This window comes from Scomber japonicus, chromosome 18 (assembly GCF_027409825.1).
Source record: "Scomber japonicus isolate fScoJap1 chromosome 18, fScoJap1.pri, whole genome shotgun sequence".
In the NCBI taxonomy this organism is placed as follows: domain Eukaryota; kingdom Metazoa; phylum Chordata; class Actinopteri; order Scombriformes; family Scombridae; genus Scomber; species Scomber japonicus.
In genome coordinates this window covers 16,703,191-16,723,989 of record NC_070595.1, presented here as the reverse complement: position 1 = coordinate 16,723,989, position 20,799 = coordinate 16,703,191, and the positions used below count along the sequence as shown (strand labels likewise).

The 20,799-nt window shown below is 41.0% G+C and overlaps 1 protein-coding gene across 1 annotated transcript in view; it reads left to right on the top strand.

Annotated features, from left to right (window-relative positions):
* The window catches only part of coro7 (coronin 7), a 104,109-nt gene that overhangs the window by 78,589 nt on the left and 4,721 nt on the right, over positions 1-20,799 (top strand). Inside the window, exons 10-16 of the mRNA XM_053338009.1 lie at positions 18,980-19,034; positions 19,300-19,357; positions 19,462-19,607; positions 19,740-19,838; positions 19,924-20,028; positions 20,213-20,372; positions 20,500-20,675. Of these exons, the coding sequence (XP_053193984.1) occupies positions 18,980-19,034; positions 19,300-19,357; positions 19,462-19,607; positions 19,740-19,838; positions 19,924-20,028; positions 20,213-20,372; positions 20,500-20,675 (799 nt within the window). The remainder of the gene's footprint in view (positions 1-18,979; positions 19,035-19,299; positions 19,358-19,461; positions 19,608-19,739; positions 19,839-19,923; positions 20,029-20,212; positions 20,373-20,499; positions 20,676-20,799) is intronic.

Sequence of the window (20,799 nt, the reverse complement as noted above, 5' to 3'; positions counted from 1 at the left end):
GCACATATGGTTTCTTCATTTGGAGAGCCATCCACAAGCTGAGAAAGCTATTGAATGGTTCCTAATGCCAGTGACAAACTACCCGTTGGCAGCTGGCAGCCTATTTCAATGTCAGGCTGTGGAGCTTCCCAGCAAGGTACAGTAAAGTGATAGCTCTCAAGAACTGTGTCACCTCCAATGTGTACTTTTAGCCACATGTTACAGAATTGTAGGGTGCTGCATATTTTACGCTTGCATTGGTTTGACATGCGAGTTCTTGCAAAGCTCCTGTTTTTTGCCACATGTTGACAAGAAATTGTAGAAAATATTTGGAAGCAGGCCATATTTCTAATTGTGTTGATGACACTTACCCTCATACTGGAGGCATAGAGACTCCAACAAGAAAAATAATCTACAAACACACCTCTGGCATGTCTCTTGAACCCCCCCACCCACCACCCTACCACTCCCATACACACACCCCCTCCTCCCACCCTCCATATCCTGTAGACAAGGGACACTTTAGTTCCACTTGTTTAGCCATGCTTATGTATTTTGCACAGTTTACCTTTTGATAGCAGTCTCCACACAGTCTGTGGCTCGTGCCTTTCTGCTGCTTGCTTTCCTCTTGCTCCTACTGTAGGAGTTGTGCCCTTGTAACACACACACACACACACACACACACACACACACACACACACACACACACACACACACACACACACACACACAGAGTACCATCTGCAAGGCATTATAGAAAATTGCTGGAATAGAGAAATGATTTCACACATGTCCTGCAGACTCCAGATGTAGCTCCTAAGTCGTAGCTGCAACTGAGTTTTACATGTTAAGAAGAAATAAAGAGAGGTTAAGTTATAAATCTTACCCTGCTGTACTTTATCACACATGTTTGAGGCTCAGAAAATCACTGCTCCCTCCCTCCTTTCACTAACCTTCCACCTTTATCACACACACACTCACTGCAAACCTATGTGTGCACACCCACGAGTTCTGAGGTTATGCAGGTAACTGAGGGGGAATTTGTTGGATGGCGCTGAGGACCAGCGTCTCCACAGCCCAGGTACTCAGTGACTCACCTACAGACTGGCGACCGTCTGTCTCACTTGTGGCTCGATTTTTACAACCAGCTGCTGAGCACACACAAAATTTCTCAATTTCAAAGTCAGCATGAATGGAAAGTTTCCACAGCAGGTTGTGCCATTAAGATAAGTAAATTGACAAATAAATATTGTGGTGCAATGCCAACATGAACAAGTCATATTTTTCCTGATGGTTTTATGTTGTAAAAATTCAAATAGAAACGTGAATTTGATCTCTTGCTTATCATTACAGGCATGATTGGTCACAAAATTGCTAATCCTATTCAACATTGTCAACTGCAGTCTGATTTTAATACTTTTATCTCATTTCATTTTTGTATTATATTTTCTTTATAATTTATCTCCCTACTTGATGATTTAGATGCTAAATTCATTAATTATTTGTTTATTTGATTACATTTTTTTGTCCTAAATGTTCAAATTTAAAGATGTTCTAGTTGAAAATTCCCAGACACAATACTGAGGACATGGACCTCTGTGACCTTAATGATAACTTCAATTTTAGAGGACTGGTGGTGTCAGTAAATTGTTAATCCAGCAAAAGTGCCTGAGGATAAATGCACATTTCCATTTACAATTTATTGTAAAATTCAATTTTATTAAAGCGACTTTGGGATGAAAGGGTTGATTCAAAAAAAAAAAACACCATTTAACATAGTTCCTCAACAGCAAAGAAAGTTCTTCAAAATAGACGACCAGATGTGGTGACAAAATGAGACATAAAATCATCTTAACACTCATCATATGTATTAAACTGACAGCATTGCATTTAACTATCCAACATAAAACAATATACAGTGTTGTCCACTCTACTCTGAAGTAGGACTTTCTTCTGGTCATATAAATGCAGTCTGTTCCACATATTTGTACATTACAGGACAGTTGCAGCAGGCATTTGGTCAGTGGTGTAAATCACAGTCTAATGGTTTTAACAGAATTACTGCATGTGCCGTCAGCACGTTTGGGCTTCTAATCACCCTGGCTCAGTAAAAGATGGCGAGGCACCATCCAGCCCGCTCCATAACATTGCCCAGGGGGAACCAGTAAAACACTGGTTTGCTGCCGATCCAATTGCAGCTTGCTAACACTTTAAAAACTGGAGCACTTAGCCACACAGCACTATGTTAGACTTTTAGGGAAGTGACAGGGATTTCTTCTTCTTGTCCGTTTTTGCTTTGCTTTCCTCGGGATGGGATGGCATCTTTCCTAAGTTCTCTCTCTACAAATTTACTTGTCTCATATTTTCTCTTTTTCTTTCATATTATATTTCATTCACTCTGTGTGTGTGTGTGTGTGTGTGTGTGTGTGTGTGTGTGTGTGTGTGTGTGTGTGTGTGTGTGTACTGATTAAGTGTTTCGTCAACCAGACTGTCATCACTTTCTCTTTCCCCACCCTGTTAGGCCCTAATGCCCTCTGTTTTTCTGGCTGCTTTTCTGTCTCTCACATTTGCTTCATCATTTCTGACTCCACTCATCCTTTTCTTGCCTCAGTGATGTACGCTAACTTTTATTCTTCAGCTCAACTTTATTTCAAGTTCAGCTCTGCCTAAAACTACCTAATTCATGGAATTGGTACGGTTTTATGGTTTTAGATTCTGACACATGATTTATTCTGTGGCATTGTGGTATACTGCTGTGAACAAAATACAAGTCACAGGAGTAGAATACCAATGCATGATTGTAAATGTGAAGTGAAGAATGACTTGTGTGTATTACAAATCAGTGCACGCAGTGATAGAAGCATCTTTTTTGTGATAAATGACCACCTACTTTTTCCTTATTTTTATGTTGCTAATCAATATTGGCTGTAAACTGAATTATGTGTTTTGTGTATGCTTGCTATAATGTATGCTGTAAATATCTAAAAACAATATTTAAAACAATCGTATTTAAATATATAGCAACATGTGCTGATGGGTTGTCTTTGACCCTGTGACCCAACACCACATCACCTTCCTGCCAAGAAAAAACACAGACCACCATGAAGACATAAATACAGTCATACTACATAGTCATAGCCTCCAGAATCATGCCCATAGATCTATTCAGAAATATGAGCATGTGTCTTGGTTTGAGGTGTACACGCTTTGTTGTTTGCAGCATGCCTGTGGGTTTTACATATGAAAAAAGAGGAACTAGCAAGTTTAGCAGACAAAGGAGTCGGCCAGTGTCCTTGCAGGAGAACCAGAGGATGTTCACCATAGGAAGCGAGTCAGTGAGAATGAGAGTTGAGGAGAAAAGTTCACCACAGAGTGACACTTCACTTATCCACTTACTCCCCACATTGTCAGACGAAATGACAAACATGCCTTCTTTCGAAGAATTGAAGTTAGCAGGATGATCTCTGCACAACACCGCAAAAAGCTTGAAGTGTCTATCACAATTCTTTGTACTGTACTAGGCCAGTTTGTACTAAAAAGTCCAATATTTGTCACAATTTCACCAATTTTTCCTCAAAGACAAAGCTACAAAGAATACTTGTTCCATGAGCTTTATACTTGATTGCATTTTTTTCTTCTAGTGGCAAATAGAAACACATTTTTGTATTAACTGAATTATGAAATAACAAGTGTAAAGCAACCTTGCTGTGGAGTATCCCTTCAACATGACAAGTCATATAGGAATGTACAGCGTAGATCATATTTTGCAATATTCAACATAATTACTGAGCATAAACACAGAGGGAGAGGGTGGGGGCGGTTGTTTCCCCATTAGGACAGCCTGGGAATGATCATCCCGGGTTACTTTCTGCTGGAGCCCCAGTTCAATCCCTCCTCATTATTCCCCCCAGCCTCTCCGTGTCCTTTAGAGGCTTAGGTGAGAGTGTGAGTAGGTCCTTTGTTAGTGTTTAGTATATCTGCATATGTATTGGTATCTGTGTTCATGTGTGTGTTTGTGCATATTTATTCATGCCATGCCCCCTCTGTCCACAACTATATGTCTTTCTGTCACACATAAATCTGTTCTGACGGCAGCATGTGTGGGCTGTCGTGAGACGTGAAGCTGGGGCTGATTTTCTTCCCACAATGCCTTAACACCCAGTAGCTAGGAAAAACCGTGCATGGGAATGAAGGCTACGCAGAGGACAAGAAACCTGGGAAGGGAGAAGGAGAAAGTTAGGAATACCCATGGTTAATTAGTGGCTGCAATGGGAACATGACAGATGAATATGAGTGTGTTCAAAGCAGAAGTTGTCACTGAGAACCAACACATAATGCTATAATCAAATGCACTGGATCACATAAAAGTCTGTACCTGTCTAAACATTAGGTGACATGTTGACTCTTCCCACCTGTCCTCTCTTGTTAGCTTTACCCATTACAAGTCAATCATGCTCCTCATAAAGCCGTCCTCCATAGAGGAACCTTTGGTGTATAAGTCTATCACGCGCACTTTGTTTTATCTTGTTTACATATGTCAGCTCTGGTTACTTGGAGGAACATGTGACCCATAAAGGACTTAATTTTCAGGATGAAAAAGGGCCTGGTGTGTCACCCAAAATATCCTCTTGCCCTTTTTTAACATTTGTCTGTCAGAGGGAGGGTCAGACAGGCTGTCATTTAGAAAAAAAATCTTGCTCCTGTTTGTTCTGCTTGTTTATTGTTTTGTTTGTGTGCTTTTTATGATTATGATGATTTTGGGATCTTTTGTCATTTGTCTCTGGTCCCTTCGTGGCATTTCAGTCCCATTGGAACAAGCTGACTGTTTCATGTGAGTTAGTTATGGCAGTGAACAACATTAAAATGCCCTCAACACAAGAACCTCAAGAACCGGTATGCTATAGTTTTAGGGATTCCAGGAGTCATTTGTTTGATGCAGAGGAGGGCGAAACAGCGAACACACACAAACCTTGAGGGGTCAGACCATAGTTCACTTTGAGGTTTACTAGTCTGTTGACTCTGCTCTCACTGGCACTTCTCATTAAGGAGAGAGATGGAGGCAGACAGCACAGCTGGGTCGTGCATGTCTCAGAGTAGGACAAGCTATTAGTGCTCATTTTATTCTTAAATTGAAGAAAACAATCCTGGGTTTACCAACTTATATTGTCAAGCTTATTGAGCCTTCAAAGTCTTTTAAACTAGACTCATGTGGGTGTTGTGTCAGCTGTGGTATCCTGAATTTGTGAATCTGCGCTCTCATAAGCTAAAAGAGAGGGATTTCTACTTATCGCTGTGTCTCTGATAAGAAGAATAGAAGAGGAGAGAGTGCAGAGAGGCCTTAAGAAGAAGGGGTGAGATCCAGAGGGGTGAGGGTGAGGGTGAGGGGGCGTCTGGTCTGGGTGACCTCTGGACGTCAGTTGCTCTGAGGGTCGTCAGAAGTGGCATTTTCCCATGGACGCCATTAACAGAGATGAGACAGCGAGATCATTTCTTTGTGATTTTTTTGCAGTACTTCTTTACATTGTTAGTCATTTTTACAATTTGTACATGTTAATTAAAAATCAATTACAGTAGAAATCAATTGCTATTGTGCATTTGAGGACAAAAGTTTGCAAAGGAGTTGCTTTGGGAACCTCCCACATCTCAACGATGTGTCATGTATGTTTATTGGTTGACCCAATCTTTGCTGGGAAGTGAGCTTTAACAGAAAAGAAAAAACACTCCAACAGTATACTCAAAATCTGTATTTTTAAAAAAGACACGCAAATATCTCCAAACTTCTTGCAGCCCGGAAACAGTGGTTCTTCTTTTACCCAATTAGGCCAATCATCTCTTCTTCATCTCTCTTCTGATTCCATCTTCCTTCATTTACTCCTTTCCTTCCCTCCTTCCTACCTTCTGGTCTTACTCGCTTCCTGCAGTCTGGTATGTCAGGTATTGGGTAACAGCAACATGCCTGTGGTTAAGTGCGAGAAGCAAAATGAGTTCAGCTTAGTTACACTATGTTCACTATGACTTCATTCCTGTGTTACAGAAACTCTATCAGAGGGATGAGAACAACTATACTACACAGGTCACCATAGGTTATCCCGGTGCTACAGTAGGGTTGTTCACATGTTTTGATAAAATGGATCAAGGCAACCTATGCAGTGATATGTGATGTACAAATAATCTTTTTACACACATGTAATTCACTTTGTATATTTTTCATTGCATCATTTTCTTCATTCTTTTATATCAGAGAGTGCAGATGTAGCCTTTTTTTCTCATAATCTAAATTAAAGTGCTTGACAGAACCGCAGAGTGAAAATAAAGATTTCCACCCCTCTGACTCACAGTCAGTCTGATCCCATTCAGCCCAATGGAGCAGCAGACAAAAATGCTTGGTCACCCCCCCACCCCCCTTCCGTGGACTTATCATCAGTCACATGATGTGGTGGGAGCGTGCCTTGTGTAGAGGCAGGCACACGGCACAATGCTGAGATCCACAAAGAACATTTAAATGTCACAGGTTTTCTTTGGCAGTCCTTTTATCATCCCCTTCTGTCTCATTTCCTGTCTTTCAAAGTAAAATATATATTTTACTATTGTACACTACATTTTCTACCACTGTTCATTGTTGTCCATCCTTCAAACAGTGTAGTCTTTCCTTGATTCATTGTTTCCATACTCTTATGGCTTTTCCTGCCCTGCATGCATTTCTTTTCGTTGTGTCTCTCTGTGTTGGGTGATCTTTTATTACGATATCAGGCCACTGTTGAAAGCCACTTTGGGTTTTTTAAGACAATCAACAAGTAATTTGGCTTTAAAATGACCTGCTTATTTAAATAAAGGAGGTTACATAAAAACAAACACACAGGCACACATGCACTAAGATAACAAGCCTTCTTTTTTCGGCTGTGGCACAAAGCGCTGATAACATTAACTTGAAATGATGGATGTGGAGGCCTTGACATCCAGGCGAGGTTGAAGAGACTGATTAAATGAAAAGAAAGAGCAGGAGAGAGAGCATCTTGTTCTTATTGTTATCTGTTTTAGTGCTCTAACTATGATTGTCATTTTGTTATGGTTTTTTTATCTCATGACTCTCCAGCCTCCTCTGAGTTTGTGAGACTAAAGCTTGTTTGAGTTCAATGTAACAAGGGCACCACTTAGCTTTATCCTCCAGAGGAATATGCATATGCTGTGTTAACAAATTGCTCAAAGCTGCCTCATCATGCAGTGGAAAAGCCCGAACTGAAGCTGGATGTGGGCTTGTAAACGTCTGGTCAGCACTGCTCATTGTTACGAGATGATGGCTCAATGAGCGCCACATAGACAACACCAAGAGTGTGTTTCTGTGTGTGTGTGTGTGTATGTCCTTGGAATTCTCTTCGTCAAATGCATATTTTCTACTTTCCCTTTGACCATACCCCCCCTCTATTTACCGCGAGAAGTTTACACACTTGAAATGTTAGTAATGTATGACTGGAATACTAAAGTGTGCATTAGCAATGGTAACTCTGTATGGGTGGTCAAAAAACATGGTTTTCCAAGACACACATGGAGATTTTGTGTGTGTGTGTGTGTGTGTGTGTGTTTGTGTGTGTGGAACAGGAGTCGATCTTGTTGTACCAGTTGCAGCTCATTAGGGCGATCAAGTCAAGGCTACAGTGTCCTCTGTAACAATTTGGTACTTTCTTTTTCTCCCTTTATGTCCACTAATTCTGCCAGATGTAGCACGATAGAGCTCAAAGCATTCTTATGAGGACACGTGCACGGACGCATGTACACAGACATTATGAAGACACGCATAACTGTTGTGATTTACTACACGAATGTGATAGCAATCTTATCTTTTACTTCTCTCTGTCTCGCTTAGTTTCTCTCTTTTTTTCCCCCTCCCTCTCCATCTTTCACCATCTCTCTTGTAGTAAATCTGCTTTGTCCCGTGAGGTTTTTATTACTTTTAGCTGTCCATATCCCTGCTTTGGTCATTAAAGCAGATGATTTAGTGTGGGTATACTGGACCCAATAACAGTAAAATACAAGCTTTCATGCACACTTGGTCCACCCAGGACAAAGGGGGAAAGATAAGGCCACACTGAAGCTGAGAGGAAGATGCTGAAATAAATTTTGAAGTTGGCCTACAACGTGATGCGGGACAGGTATCTTTTGGATACTCTTGTAGTTTACAGTTGACTTCAAGTTCAACTTGATTTTCATGTTTTTACATGAAGTAAGCAACTTTATCAGCCATAAAGTGAAACCAAAATAACAGTTGTCACTCTGAAAATAGGTGAGCCTTTTTTGTGTTATATTGAATGTTGACTTTTTGGAGATACACAATATTTTCTTCCAGCAAGAGTGGAATTTTTGCTTTTAAGATATGAGACAGATCAGAGGTAGTGATGAGAGTGATAAAGTGGAGTTTTAGATGGACCAGAAAGAGCAAGTATGGACACATAGTCGCACTCAGCTAGCAAAGGTGTGTGTGTGTGTGTGTGTGTGTCTCTGTGTGTCTGTGTGTCTCACAGAGAGACGAGTCAGATAAGAGACCCACTGGCTGGTAGACTGATAAACGTTCCTCTGTTAACTGACTCTGATAAAGAAGGACTGGAAGACACCACGCCGTCAAAACATGTGTGAATGACGATCAATGAAAGGCGCTCTGTTGAACGCGTCGAGAATGTTTTCGTAGCTGTAGTCAAGCAGGAATGGGGGGAAAAGAAAGTCTGAAGGATTTATTTTAGGGTTTATATTTCTCTCTTTATTTTTCTCACTTTCTCTCACTCATTGACCCTCTCATTCATTTGCGCACACGCACTCAGGCTTCGCAAGAAAAACAAATATTAAACAGTAATGTTGTGTGTCTGTAAATTACTGGGTTTTATGGTTCAAGCATTTCCAATAATTCTGTCTTGGCTGTGTATGAAGGAAAGTTTCATACACACACACACTCAGCCATATACAGTAGAGCAAGTATGTTTTGAAAATGGTTTGGATCATCCAGTGTGAGCTTTTGTACAAGGTCAAGCTCTACCATCGTTCAAAGGAACTTTGTTAAATGTCCAGGTCATGTGATATCACAGTTAACTTGTGGCGTCCTCCAAACCATCACCCGGCTGGTTGCTCTTTAGCGGCCAAGTGTCCGTCCGAGAGCCACCACGGTCTGTTTAGCTGGACATGATTTTAACAGGGCAGTAAGTCAGTCATCGAGCCTGTTATTGGTGGATTGTGTTTTTAAAGTGGACTTTATTGGGTGGTTCAATGTGTGCATGGCAGAACGGCAACAGTTTGGACTGTAGCTTTTCCACAGAAGGAAAAATAGACTTGAGTGCACCTAAGTCTGACATCATCTCCAATTTGTTCCCTATAACAAATCAATGCATGGTGTGGAGCGACTGACTCAGTGGAGCCAAGTCGAAGCTGAACTTATGATCATTACTTTTAAGTTATTCCTCTGGTATGCAGAATAATTACTATGGAATACATGATATCCATGGATGAATTATAGCATGAAATTACTATTTAGTGGTTTATTCACTGAATTTAAGTGGATACGAAGTATTTTTAGGTCATATGCTGATACAGATACATGTGCAATTTAGATTTACCATAATTAAAGTATCTGCTGATCTGATTATTTATATTATATCATAAAGAATTTGTCTTGTTATGATTTTATTTCATTGATTTGATTTTTAAATGTATTCCCTTGTCTTTGGCATTAAACATTAGCTGTGTGGCTTGCTTGTGAATGAGAAAGACGTAAATGGGACTATTAATGAAACACTCCTATTTAGACATTTGATAATGAAAAGAAAGAACTGAATGGAAAAATAATGACTTGCTTCTCTATTTAAACTTTTTAACCTAAGTTTGCACTCACTGTGAGAGTCATGCACTGAGGATGATGTTTTTGGAGCCTAGATGTAGCCCAAAGCACATTTCTTCAGACAATTGGTTTGCTGTCATCCATAGTGGTGGTGTGCTCACATTCAGGTCTTGTTTCATTGTAAATTTTTTGCAGAATGTATCTGTGCGTCATTGGCATACATTTTGCTGAACACAGCACATCTGTGAAGCACTAATATTGGATGATAATCCATCAACTGAGAGTTGAGAGTGTAAAACTCCTTCCTCGCTTCCTCTTAAACATTTGTACCTCCGTCTGTGTTTAACGTTTAAAATGCAACCATGACGAGAGCCGGACTTCTCTCCGGTGACCTAACAGCAAAGAGGGTCGGTGAGGTCGTGACAGTCACCCCTTCTCTTTTTCTATCCTCTGTGCCATCCTTTCCCCTCTCTCCTCTCGTCTGGGACAGTCGTGGTTGCAGGTCGGTTCCCAGGCCCCAGCCGACAGGTTATTTAATGGTCATCTAGCCTAGGCCCTTGATGCTGAACCCCAGGGTTAATGCGGAACGCAACTCTTCCGGGCCTCTGCAGTCATCGACAAGCCCTTAAAAGACTTACCTCAGACATGGCAGATGCAAACACAGACTCAAGCACATGTCAGGATTGAAAGTACACATGCTTTTTAATGTCTGTCAGCAAACAGTCTTACTTTTATCAGAGTGCATTCAAAAGATTCATGCTTCCTATTAAGAGTTTTCACACCTTGACCTCCCATTCAGTCTGTCCTACCATGACACCCTTATGCCCACCCACATCCTTCTATTGCCCCCACTCCCCTGCACCCAAGTCCACCCTTGAGCCCTCCCAGTCCACAGAGTGGGGTCGAGGGTCTGAGAGCTCCTGCCAGTTTATGACCAGGGACCCAGCTACTTTATTGCTCAGCCCGCCTGGATCAGTTTACAACGCATTTATATGTCTGCATGAGCGTTTGTATGCAAGAGAACTTCTAATGTCTCGTAGTCATCTCAGATAAGTAGAACCGCGTGTTTAATTGGTCTGTGTAATCATATGTTAAACCAGCTGAAGCCCTGGGTTTCTCTTTTTCTTTCTCTCTGTCTCCTCTTGTAAAAATAAAGATTGGGGTTTCCCTTTTTCATGTCAACATTATGCAAAACATACACGCTGTCCTTATGTGGTCAGACAGCACCGTGTGTTAAATTGTGTCTAAGTGTCTATTATATTGTAAAGGGTTGTTTTTCTTCACATACTTGATATTGTGTAAAGATCTGGTATGTGGCTGATACAGAATGGACTGTCTTGTTGCGGGCTCATTGTTTCCCCTGCAAACAAGGATTAGCTGAGATGTGCGGTGCAGATTGTAGCTGCTCGTAGCATTGTGAGGACGGAGCTGCACTGACGACAAGTTGGAATGGTAATGAAGCGTTATACTGTTTCTTGAGGACAGGAGGAAAATGACTACTAAAGCTTTTTTTATTTTTTCCCTCTGGCAACTTTGCATGTGGTTGTATGTGGAACTGGGAGTGTGTGTGTGTGTAGGGGGACGGGAGGGGAAGGGGGGGGGGTGTCAGAGGGGTCACTGCAGACCTGTTGACATGGGACTCAGTGAGTTTAATTAAATCCTGAGCATGCCTATATGCACGTGCATGTGTGCCTGTACATGTGTATGCCGATTGTCAGGGGGCCAGGGACGGGGGCCCGGTGAAGCAAGGAGAGAGTCGTGAGCAACCGCTTGGCAGCCCATCTGAGAGCCTCGTCACTCGGGCTCAGACGTGGCCACAGCTGGCCCCTCCACCAACAATCCTGGCTTTTCTTTCTCTCTCAGTAATGCAGTGCGTCAACTCTAATTCCTTTCTAATGAACTGGCTACTGAAGGTAGCTAGGCAGGCAGGCAGGCCCAGTGCACTTATTAAACACACACACACACACACACATACTGGAAACAACACACACACCTACAACACAGAGGAGAAAGTATGTTGCACTTCAGTACATTTCAGTGCTCAGCAGGGCAACTGTGCAGCTTGACTCAGACACCTGCTGCGCATCCTTGAACTCATCATGGCTTTGAGGCTGCATTTAATGCTGCCCCAGACAGAGCTGAGTCTTAGCTTTTAAGAACCTTGCTGGAGTTTGAGCCTATCATGTAGACCTAAGGATCTGTTTCTTCATTTATGGAAAACCCTAAAAGTTGTTTAATAACATTTACAGCTGTTTTGAAGGTATTTCCTGACAGGTCAAAGGCTCTTTTAATCATCTGGATGAAAAAAAGTTCCATTCAATTAAAAAAAAAAGAGCACTGACATATGTAATTTTTGGCTAGATACACATATTACTGTAGGAAGTACAATTGCACAAATTGATGACAAATCTTTTTCTTTTTTTACATTAAGTGTGTTAAATGACCGTCTGGGTTGTTCAGAGATTTTCAGGGATTTGTGTTTGAGGAAAAACAGATGTTTAGCCTTGTGATTTGAATATGATTATGATACATGAAAGGTTCAAGTTGGGGCTAATAAAAAAAAACTAATTATCATTCTCTTCACTGCCTTTTGTCCAGAAACAATGAGAAATCAAGCCACATTTAAATCAGGTGGCAGACGATCAGGTCTGAAACTTTGATCTCTATGGGAATGAGGTGAGGATAACCATATAAATTTGGTTTTAATGATGGTGTAACTGTGATGTAACATCCAACCATTGTGAGTTGAAGTTTTAGATTGACGCTACCCTTGCTGTGACCCTGTGGTTTAGCTTCTGTGGTGCAGGCTTTGGAGCTCTAATGGAAACATTTATACAAATTCAGACATTACAAGCGCAGAGGTTTAATTCCTCAGTGTAACTTGTGACAAAGTTCATTAGTCTGGATGTATTGTTTATATGTTTGCCTGGGCATTTTTTGCTCATATGTTATGCCTCAAAGTTTGAATTGCCAAACCATTTGTTGGCTGTTTTTGGTGATCTTTCCATGATTTTAAACTAAGTTTAATACTGTATTAACCGTTGTCTCTAATTCTCTATCACTCTTAAAAATATTACACATTCTTAAACAACACTAGAAACCAAACCAGGATTTACTATCCTGGAGACGGTTTCACTGGTCCGGTGTTGTTCTGTTACGAATCCCATTTAATCAGCAGTGGATTATTCCGCACCAGTCCTTCCATTGTCTGGGAAATGTGAAGACCCATGGGCCTTCAGCCTAAGTGTGCTTAAATCCATTAGGTGTGTCCAATACCCTTACACAAGAGTAATAACACTGGAACAGCAAGAGTGGCTGTCACAGAAAACTATAAAGACAGGAAGAGGGCAGGGTTTATCATCAGAACAAATAAATAATCTGCTAGTCATATGACCTCTCATTATCAGATAGCAATGATGAAAATAACTTAAGACAATAAAAAAGCATGCACTCATATGGTCAATCTTTTAAATGGGAGATACAGCTCTTTAGTTGCAGTAAATTGTTCAACATACCAAATAGTTTTGCTGATTCATTTTCTACACTATCAGATCTGCCTCATCAGTGATAGTGGGTTTGTGTGGGGAAGATAAAATAAGGCTTAAAATGTTATTGAAAATGAGTAATGGTGTTAAAAGTGAGTTTCAGTGTATTAAATAAAAATAGTAGAGTTTAATAGATAACTACATGGTCTAGTACTTTTGCTTTGAGTTTTTTCTCAAATGTGAAAACTAACACATATAGAAAAGAAGAGGTATATTCAAAAACAGAAAGAACAAAAACAGCACCCAAATTCATCAACATTTAAGATTTGAAGAAAGATCCTGTGATGATGTTTGTTTCAGCCACATTTTGGTACTAAATTACTTCACCAACATAACTAAAACCTATAGCTTCTACTACCTATGTTGCTATTTACATTATTTTTCACCATTCTTGCCTTTAATTAATTTACAGTTTGAACATGTAGAGAGACAGGAAACCAGTAGAGAGAAAGGTCCACAGATGGAATCAAACCCTCTGGCCTTGCAGTTAGGTGGTGTGCTTCTTGACCAATAAGCTCCTCTGGTGCCAAAATGTGCTTATTTTGAGTTATTGAACCTCACAAAATCGGACCTTAGCTGTCATTAAATTTAAATTTAAAAAGTAGTATGGCAACGAGTGTTGACCCACTGTGAGCTGGAACTACTGGGAAAACCTTTGTCCACTCTCACAGTCAAACTCTGTGACTTGAAGTCTCCAACAACATGTCCACTGTTTTTGCTGTGACCCACCTCAAGTGTTCCTGCGACCCTGTGTGATAATCCAAACATTATTTTACGGCCACAGCAGCTCTAGTTTCACTCTGCCTGACAGGACAGCAGAGGCGAGCCTGCACAGCACAACGAGTTACAGGCCTGCAGTCTGTGAGGCAGGAGGGCTGATAAAGTGGACTGTTTGAGTTCACAGTTCAGCAAATCCTTCACCCTCATTGATAGTGCTGCATCGCTCACTCACTCCCACTGAATGGAATGACATAACCAAGACAGTGGAGAAAGAGGGGAGGGAGGTGGATGACAGAGAGGAAAAGAATGAAATCAAAACAGAATACAGTGACTAAAGCTGAGGTCAGACCACATAAAGCAGCTGATTTTCTGTATTGAGTCGGCACTATTATGCACAGTATACACATCATTATTTATTTTTCACATTCATTTTGTCGTTACACAAGCCAGAATTAGAGTTGGTTATACCAGCTCATCAGCATACAGTTTGACCAATAAGTATAAAATAATGTATAATACAGAAATGCCAAAAAATATGTTTAGGGTAGTTCAGAAATAGCATCACCAATCACAAGTTTGTCAACCACGTTTATTTTTCATCTGTAAAATGTCCCACTTTGCAAAATCTGTCATTGGTGTAGCTTCACTCAAAATGGTTTCTTATTAGTATTATTTGAATGATGAAAAAAAGTGAATCTGTAATTTAAACTGCAATCTCCAATGTGTATATATATGTATGTATGTCTTTATGTATAACTTTTCAGGATTTTTGAAGTTTTTTTCAAAGTCTGTCTAGCTAAAATATAGAAGTAGACAACCAGCTGCTTTGTTTTGGTTTTATATTCCCCCAAATAACTCTTCTCTCTTTCTTCTCTACTTTCTGACCAGCGCCTACCTGGCTGGATCTTATTGTGCTGTCTAGTGTGTGTTTTTAGCACTTCGGCTGGCCTAGTTAAAGGCCATGATCTCATATGACAGAGAAAGGTCCCTTTGACTGATACTGATCTGGTCATAGCTGCTGCAGCTCAACCTATAACCTTATACCTCTACAGGCTGCTTTCATTAGCTTCACCTATATACTGTATATAATACGGTGCTGTGTGTGTATGATGCTATCACCGCGCCTCGACTTGCCTATATGTACTCATATAAGTGCACAGTGTGTGTTGGTGTGTGTTGGTTGCATATTTCATACTTCTCATATTTTGTCATGCTGGTAAGCATATTTATGGTGCTATAGGAATGAACCATGTGTGACCACAGTTTTTACTCATAATACGGTCATTATCTCTTTACCTTAATGTGTATGTGTATGTGTGTGTGTGTGTGTGTGTGTGTGTGTGTGTTTCCATCATTTAATTGCAGTGCCCGCCATTAACATTTTTGCTCAGTCAAACTGTAGGTTTTGTCTCCTCCATAATCTCAGCTGCAAATGCCCTATCACATGTACTATATTGGTTTAAACACACACACACCATTTCTGTGTCTGTCTATCATCAGATCCATTTGTCTGGCCCTCCATTAGTCAGTTATTCCAGCATCTCTTGTGTTATCATACGACAACACGTTCTCATAATGATAATATACCTGGGCTGGCTCAAATTCTGGCATACGTGCACACACGCAGATGCACATGAGAGCAGAGTAATATACCCATCATATCTGCTAGTGCTGAAGGCTGCTGTCATGGGCAGAAGGTCATTTTATGATGTGCATTTGGTTCTGTGTGTGTGTGAGAGTTGATGTGTGAGGTGATGGCAGACGAGGCGGGAGACTCTCTCTGCTCTCTGTTTTGTGTGAACTCTGATAGGAGCATATTGCCAGTGACAGACTGAAGCCAGGAGGATTTCTGGAGCATCAGGCGGCTCATTGCTGAGTGCTAGAGGAGTTGTAAAGGTGTTGAGATGTTAGTGGAAGCAGATAGCCCTGACAGTAAGAGACTGGAAAGTACTAAATTGTCAGTTTATGGAGTTAAATCTTTCCATGGTGAAGTGTTTTTTAGCTGCTGTTCATGTTATCCAGATGGGATTTTTACTCTCTCTCCTACTGTATGCCATAACTCAGAAACATTTTACTGTTGTTGTTTTTACGACTAATTAGCATATGTGTGTGTCTGAGGTTAAACCTGTTTCAGTCACACACTCAATGAACTGAATAAAGCTTATGTCTGGATTAGTGTGTCAGGTTGGATTTGGTACTACGCGCACACACCTATTTACAACCTCTCTACTAAGAGCATGAATGAGGTCTATAATCGTTTTCCTTTTCATTCACAATCAGCCCATGTGATTGAGATCTGCAACAACCAGCTCACTCCCACAATTAACCCTGCATGTGCATAACTACAGGTTATTAATGCATGTGCACATACATCATTAAGCTGTGTTATTAGCACATGTATGTATGTGTACTTGTGCATTTGTGTGCATAAATGTGTGCTTGCATGTGTGTATGGCTTGTGTGGGAAAATGGGCTGGTGAGATGGAGCATGAAAGTGATAGTAAACAGAGGCCATTATCAGTGATAAAGCTCCACTTCTATGACGTGGCTGTTTGACTTGTACGTTTACTGTGAGAAAACCAGAGATAAGGGAAGGAGAAAGTGACGGCAATTTGGAGAAATAATTGGGACTGGAGGCACAAAGAGAGCGCAGGGTGCAAGGTGGTGGTGTTTGACAAGGAATGGGAAAGAGTAAGTTTGGGAGAGGAAGGCAGGCAGCGAAAGGGGTGTGGGAATGGAGGTGCTTAGGGACTCCCTGCGGGCTGACTCGGACATGGGAACACACAGTACCCCTAACGAAGCGTAGCCGCCCCTTGCTGACTTCGCCGGCTGGGGATAGAGGGAGGGAGCGATGTGAGAGGCATGAACAGTAACAGGTCTGGGACAGGTCTAGTTTTGTTGGTGAATTAAAGACAGTGAGGATGAAAAATAGAGGCTCCTGATAACAAGCCAGCTCCCTGTGTGTCCAATTTAATATGTCAGAAATACTTTGGATGGAAAAAAACATTAGTGTGACATTTGCAGTCACAAATTTGTCTCAAAGAGCTTCATGTTTTAAAAAAATACATATAATGGGTTGAAACACTTGCAGTATTGTCAGAGTAAGAAACTTAAAATAAAAAGTTTTTTTAGGAAATGATTCATGTACTAAAATCAGGCCTAACAGTAAGGTCTATGTGCAATACTACAGAATAACATAGAAGATTTGTTCCCCTTTACAATCATGCAGAGCAGCAGCTATGTGCAGTGTCAATTGATTAACTCAGAAACACTCCTAATAAACAACTTTTGACATAACCCACATACAATATAAATACATTTTTCTGGATAGCTTCCCCTTGGCAGGCTAGTTTATCAGAAAACAGTCATGACTGGCATTCAGTCGTTTCTCTGCCTCCAATTAGTGCAAACTGCCAAAAGCAAAATAACCTTAAAATGTAACAAAAGACTAAAATGAAAATGAAAAATGTAGTTCCTTGTCACCTGGAAAAGATGTATAAACGTAAACAAAGGATTTGGGCTGTTACAACCGCAGAATGATTGCAGGTTGTCTTAGTGTAGTTTTAGTGACTTACTTTTTCTGAACTTGTATAGGTTTGCTTCTTAAGATGTAAAAATCTGTTTGTTTTCAAATTTAAAATTCATACAAATACCCCCTCGCACACACACACTGTCTCTCCCTCTCTCTCTTTGTCTGTCACTGTCGCATGCAGTAGAAACCATTGCGTGTCACCATAAGCAGTCGCTTAAGATACCCAAACTTAGTCTGTCATTATGCTGTCATACTGGGAGCATTACATCACCAGTCTGTCATTCTCAGTTGATGTGGAGGCAGCCGAGTGGCGTTTCTCTAGAATAGTACCCTTACACAAGGTCGTCATCATAAGCCAATCACTGGAAATGCCTCTCCACTTCAGGCAGCCTATCTCTGGCCTTGTGATGTGAAGTGGTTGGATCAGCCAGCACTCTGTCCTCTTCCTCTGACACTGGAGCAGCCCTGGAGAATAATACAGCATGCTGACTTTTTCTGTTGTTGATGAAGGGAGGAAAGAGGAGAGAGTTCAAAACATACAGAATGGGGAGAATATGAAGCAGAGACTTGCCAACTTTGCCTGTGCAAGTGTGCCTCTGTCCAAGTCACGATATCCTGTTTGGTTTCGTTACTCCAGCCAGTTGGACTCTACCCATTTAGTAAAAAGCCCATTCAGTTTCTTCAATCATTCATTTGAGAGGAGGCAGGTGACTTTAGCCTTCATGAGGCCTGCCTGGGCTAAGGTCAGCTAAAACAGTTATTCTGTTGGATCCATCAACAGAATTAATCCACAACTATTCCAACTGATAAAAAAAGTTATTATTTCTCAAGCAAAAATGTTAACATCTGGTTCCAGCTGCCTTATTGTGAGGCTTTGTTGCTTTTCTTGGTCTCATGTGACAGTAAATACTGAATACTGAATGACATTTGCAAACTAAAATTCATCAATGAATTGAAGAAATGATTATCAGATTAACTAAATTATGAAAAAGTCATTTGTTTCAGTGTGGTTCCTCATGAAATCAATGCTATTTTTGTACCCTTTATAATAAGCTTTTTAGCCTAATGGTACAAAATGAAATCACAGTGAATGGCTTTGAGTGAATATGATTGAGTCTGTCTGTAAAGCTGTTTAACTGAACATGTTGACCAGTTTTTTCCCTCTGTTTCTCTTAACTGCAGGGGAAATCTGCGGAAAAACTTTTGTGTGTCCCAAAATTGGGCATTTTGCGCCATCTAGTGGCACCTTAATTAAACTCGACAATGTGACTTTTTTTTTTTAATTGTCTGATAAGTGGGTATAATCAGTGTGCAAACTCTAAGCTTAATTTGACTCTTTCTCTCTCTGTTTTTCCCTCTCCTTCTCTTGCCTTTTTACCCTTTCAGGACGCTGATCCCTCTGTTTGATGATGACACTGGCTTGGTCATACTGGCTGGCATGGTAAGATGTGGATAAATTGTCTGCATAGGATAAATATTCCATCCTGAAAACTTTTATGTAGTAACATAGCAATCAAATATTCATCAGTTTTGACAGTTACATATTTTGAAGGTCAGCTGTCATTTCTGTGATTTATATTCTGTTTTTGTGCTGATAATTATTATCTTGGGTTGACATGAGAAGTATTTCATTCTCTGCTTCAACAGATTTAAGAGTCATACTTTGTAGTACAGTGAAGGATTTACTGATGTTCTCTCCTGTACAGGGAGACACTGCGGTTGATTGCTTTGAAGTCTCTGCCGCGGAACCTTTCCTGTCTCAAGGTAACAGTTGTTCATCTGTTATCAGTCACAGCCTCCCTCCCATTTTCTGACCCCTTCTCTTCCCTTTTTCCCATGTTTTTCATCTCTCTATCTTATTTCTGTAGTGAGCCACTGTCTGACCGATGCTTCAACACGAGGGGTTGCCACGATTCCCAAGCTGGCATTGGATGTCATGTCCTGCGAAGTGATGCGTGTGCTTCAGCTGACAGACAGCTGCATTGTGCCAATCAGCTATCAAGTTCCTCGCAAGGTACGCAAGCAGCACACATATCTGTTCACATGTCTGCATATACACCAAATTCATAACACATGCAAGTGATGTACATGTTAGCATTGATGTTTTCATGCATGCACATGTGTGTGTGTTGTGTGTGTCTTCCAGAATTCAGGCAACGAGTTTCATGCAGACCTTTACCCAGACACAGTGGGCACAACGCCGGCTATGTCTGCTGATGAGTGGTGGCAGGGAGGGAACAAGCAGGTACACTTGACATACGCCATGTCAGTGATTTTCCAGTCTTTACATTGTACGGACATTTTAAGCAATTAGCTCTGTTTGTCTTCAGGTGGACAAAGTCAGCCTTCAGCCAGACAAACGGCTCAAACCCAAGGCTCCAGCAGCCAATAATACACCTGCAAAGAAGGAAGTGGCCAGTGGGGTGAGCAAGGAGGTAAGAGAGACATCTGTGGAAAATGTTTTATTATAACATGGTCTCAGGTTTTAGCTAATCTAGGAATAAATTCTCTAAAAGCATCTTACCATGAAGGTTTTGGTGACTTTATATGAGTGAGTTATAGTAACGTAAAAACAGATTTATATCCTGACAAGTTAACACATAACATACTGTTCAACAGGATACGGCACGTGGCTGCTCCACCTCCAGCAGTCCCCTGAGCACTCCCAGCAGCAGCGCCGCCCCTACCCGCTCTCCCTCCTCCACCTCTGGCCTCTCCTCAGGCTTCGTCCCATCCCCCAGTCCCAGCCAGAGCGCCAAGAATATCCAAAACCTGCTGGGTATGAACGCACAAACAGAAATATGCACACCTCACATATCTTTATTCTATTATAATCCTATATTATAATTTCATATTCATGTGTCTTCACTGGTAGTGCTGTTTATTTAAAATGATCTCTAATCCAGGGCCAACCTCCAAGTTCCGTCACATCCAGGGTGCAGTCATGCACCGCGACACACACATCACCAACATACGGGGCCTCAACCTGACTACACCAGGGGAATCTGACGGCTTCTGTGTCAACCGTGAACGTGTGGCAGTGCCCCTTGCCATCTCTGGAGGCCAAATTGCCATCATGGAGGTAAGGCAGCAGCTGGAAACAGACTAGAAAGTCCAGTTGATTAAAAAAAAAATGCTGGTGTCTCCACGTTGACTTATCCCATTAAAACCAATAATGATATTACAATATGATATGTTGAGATCAC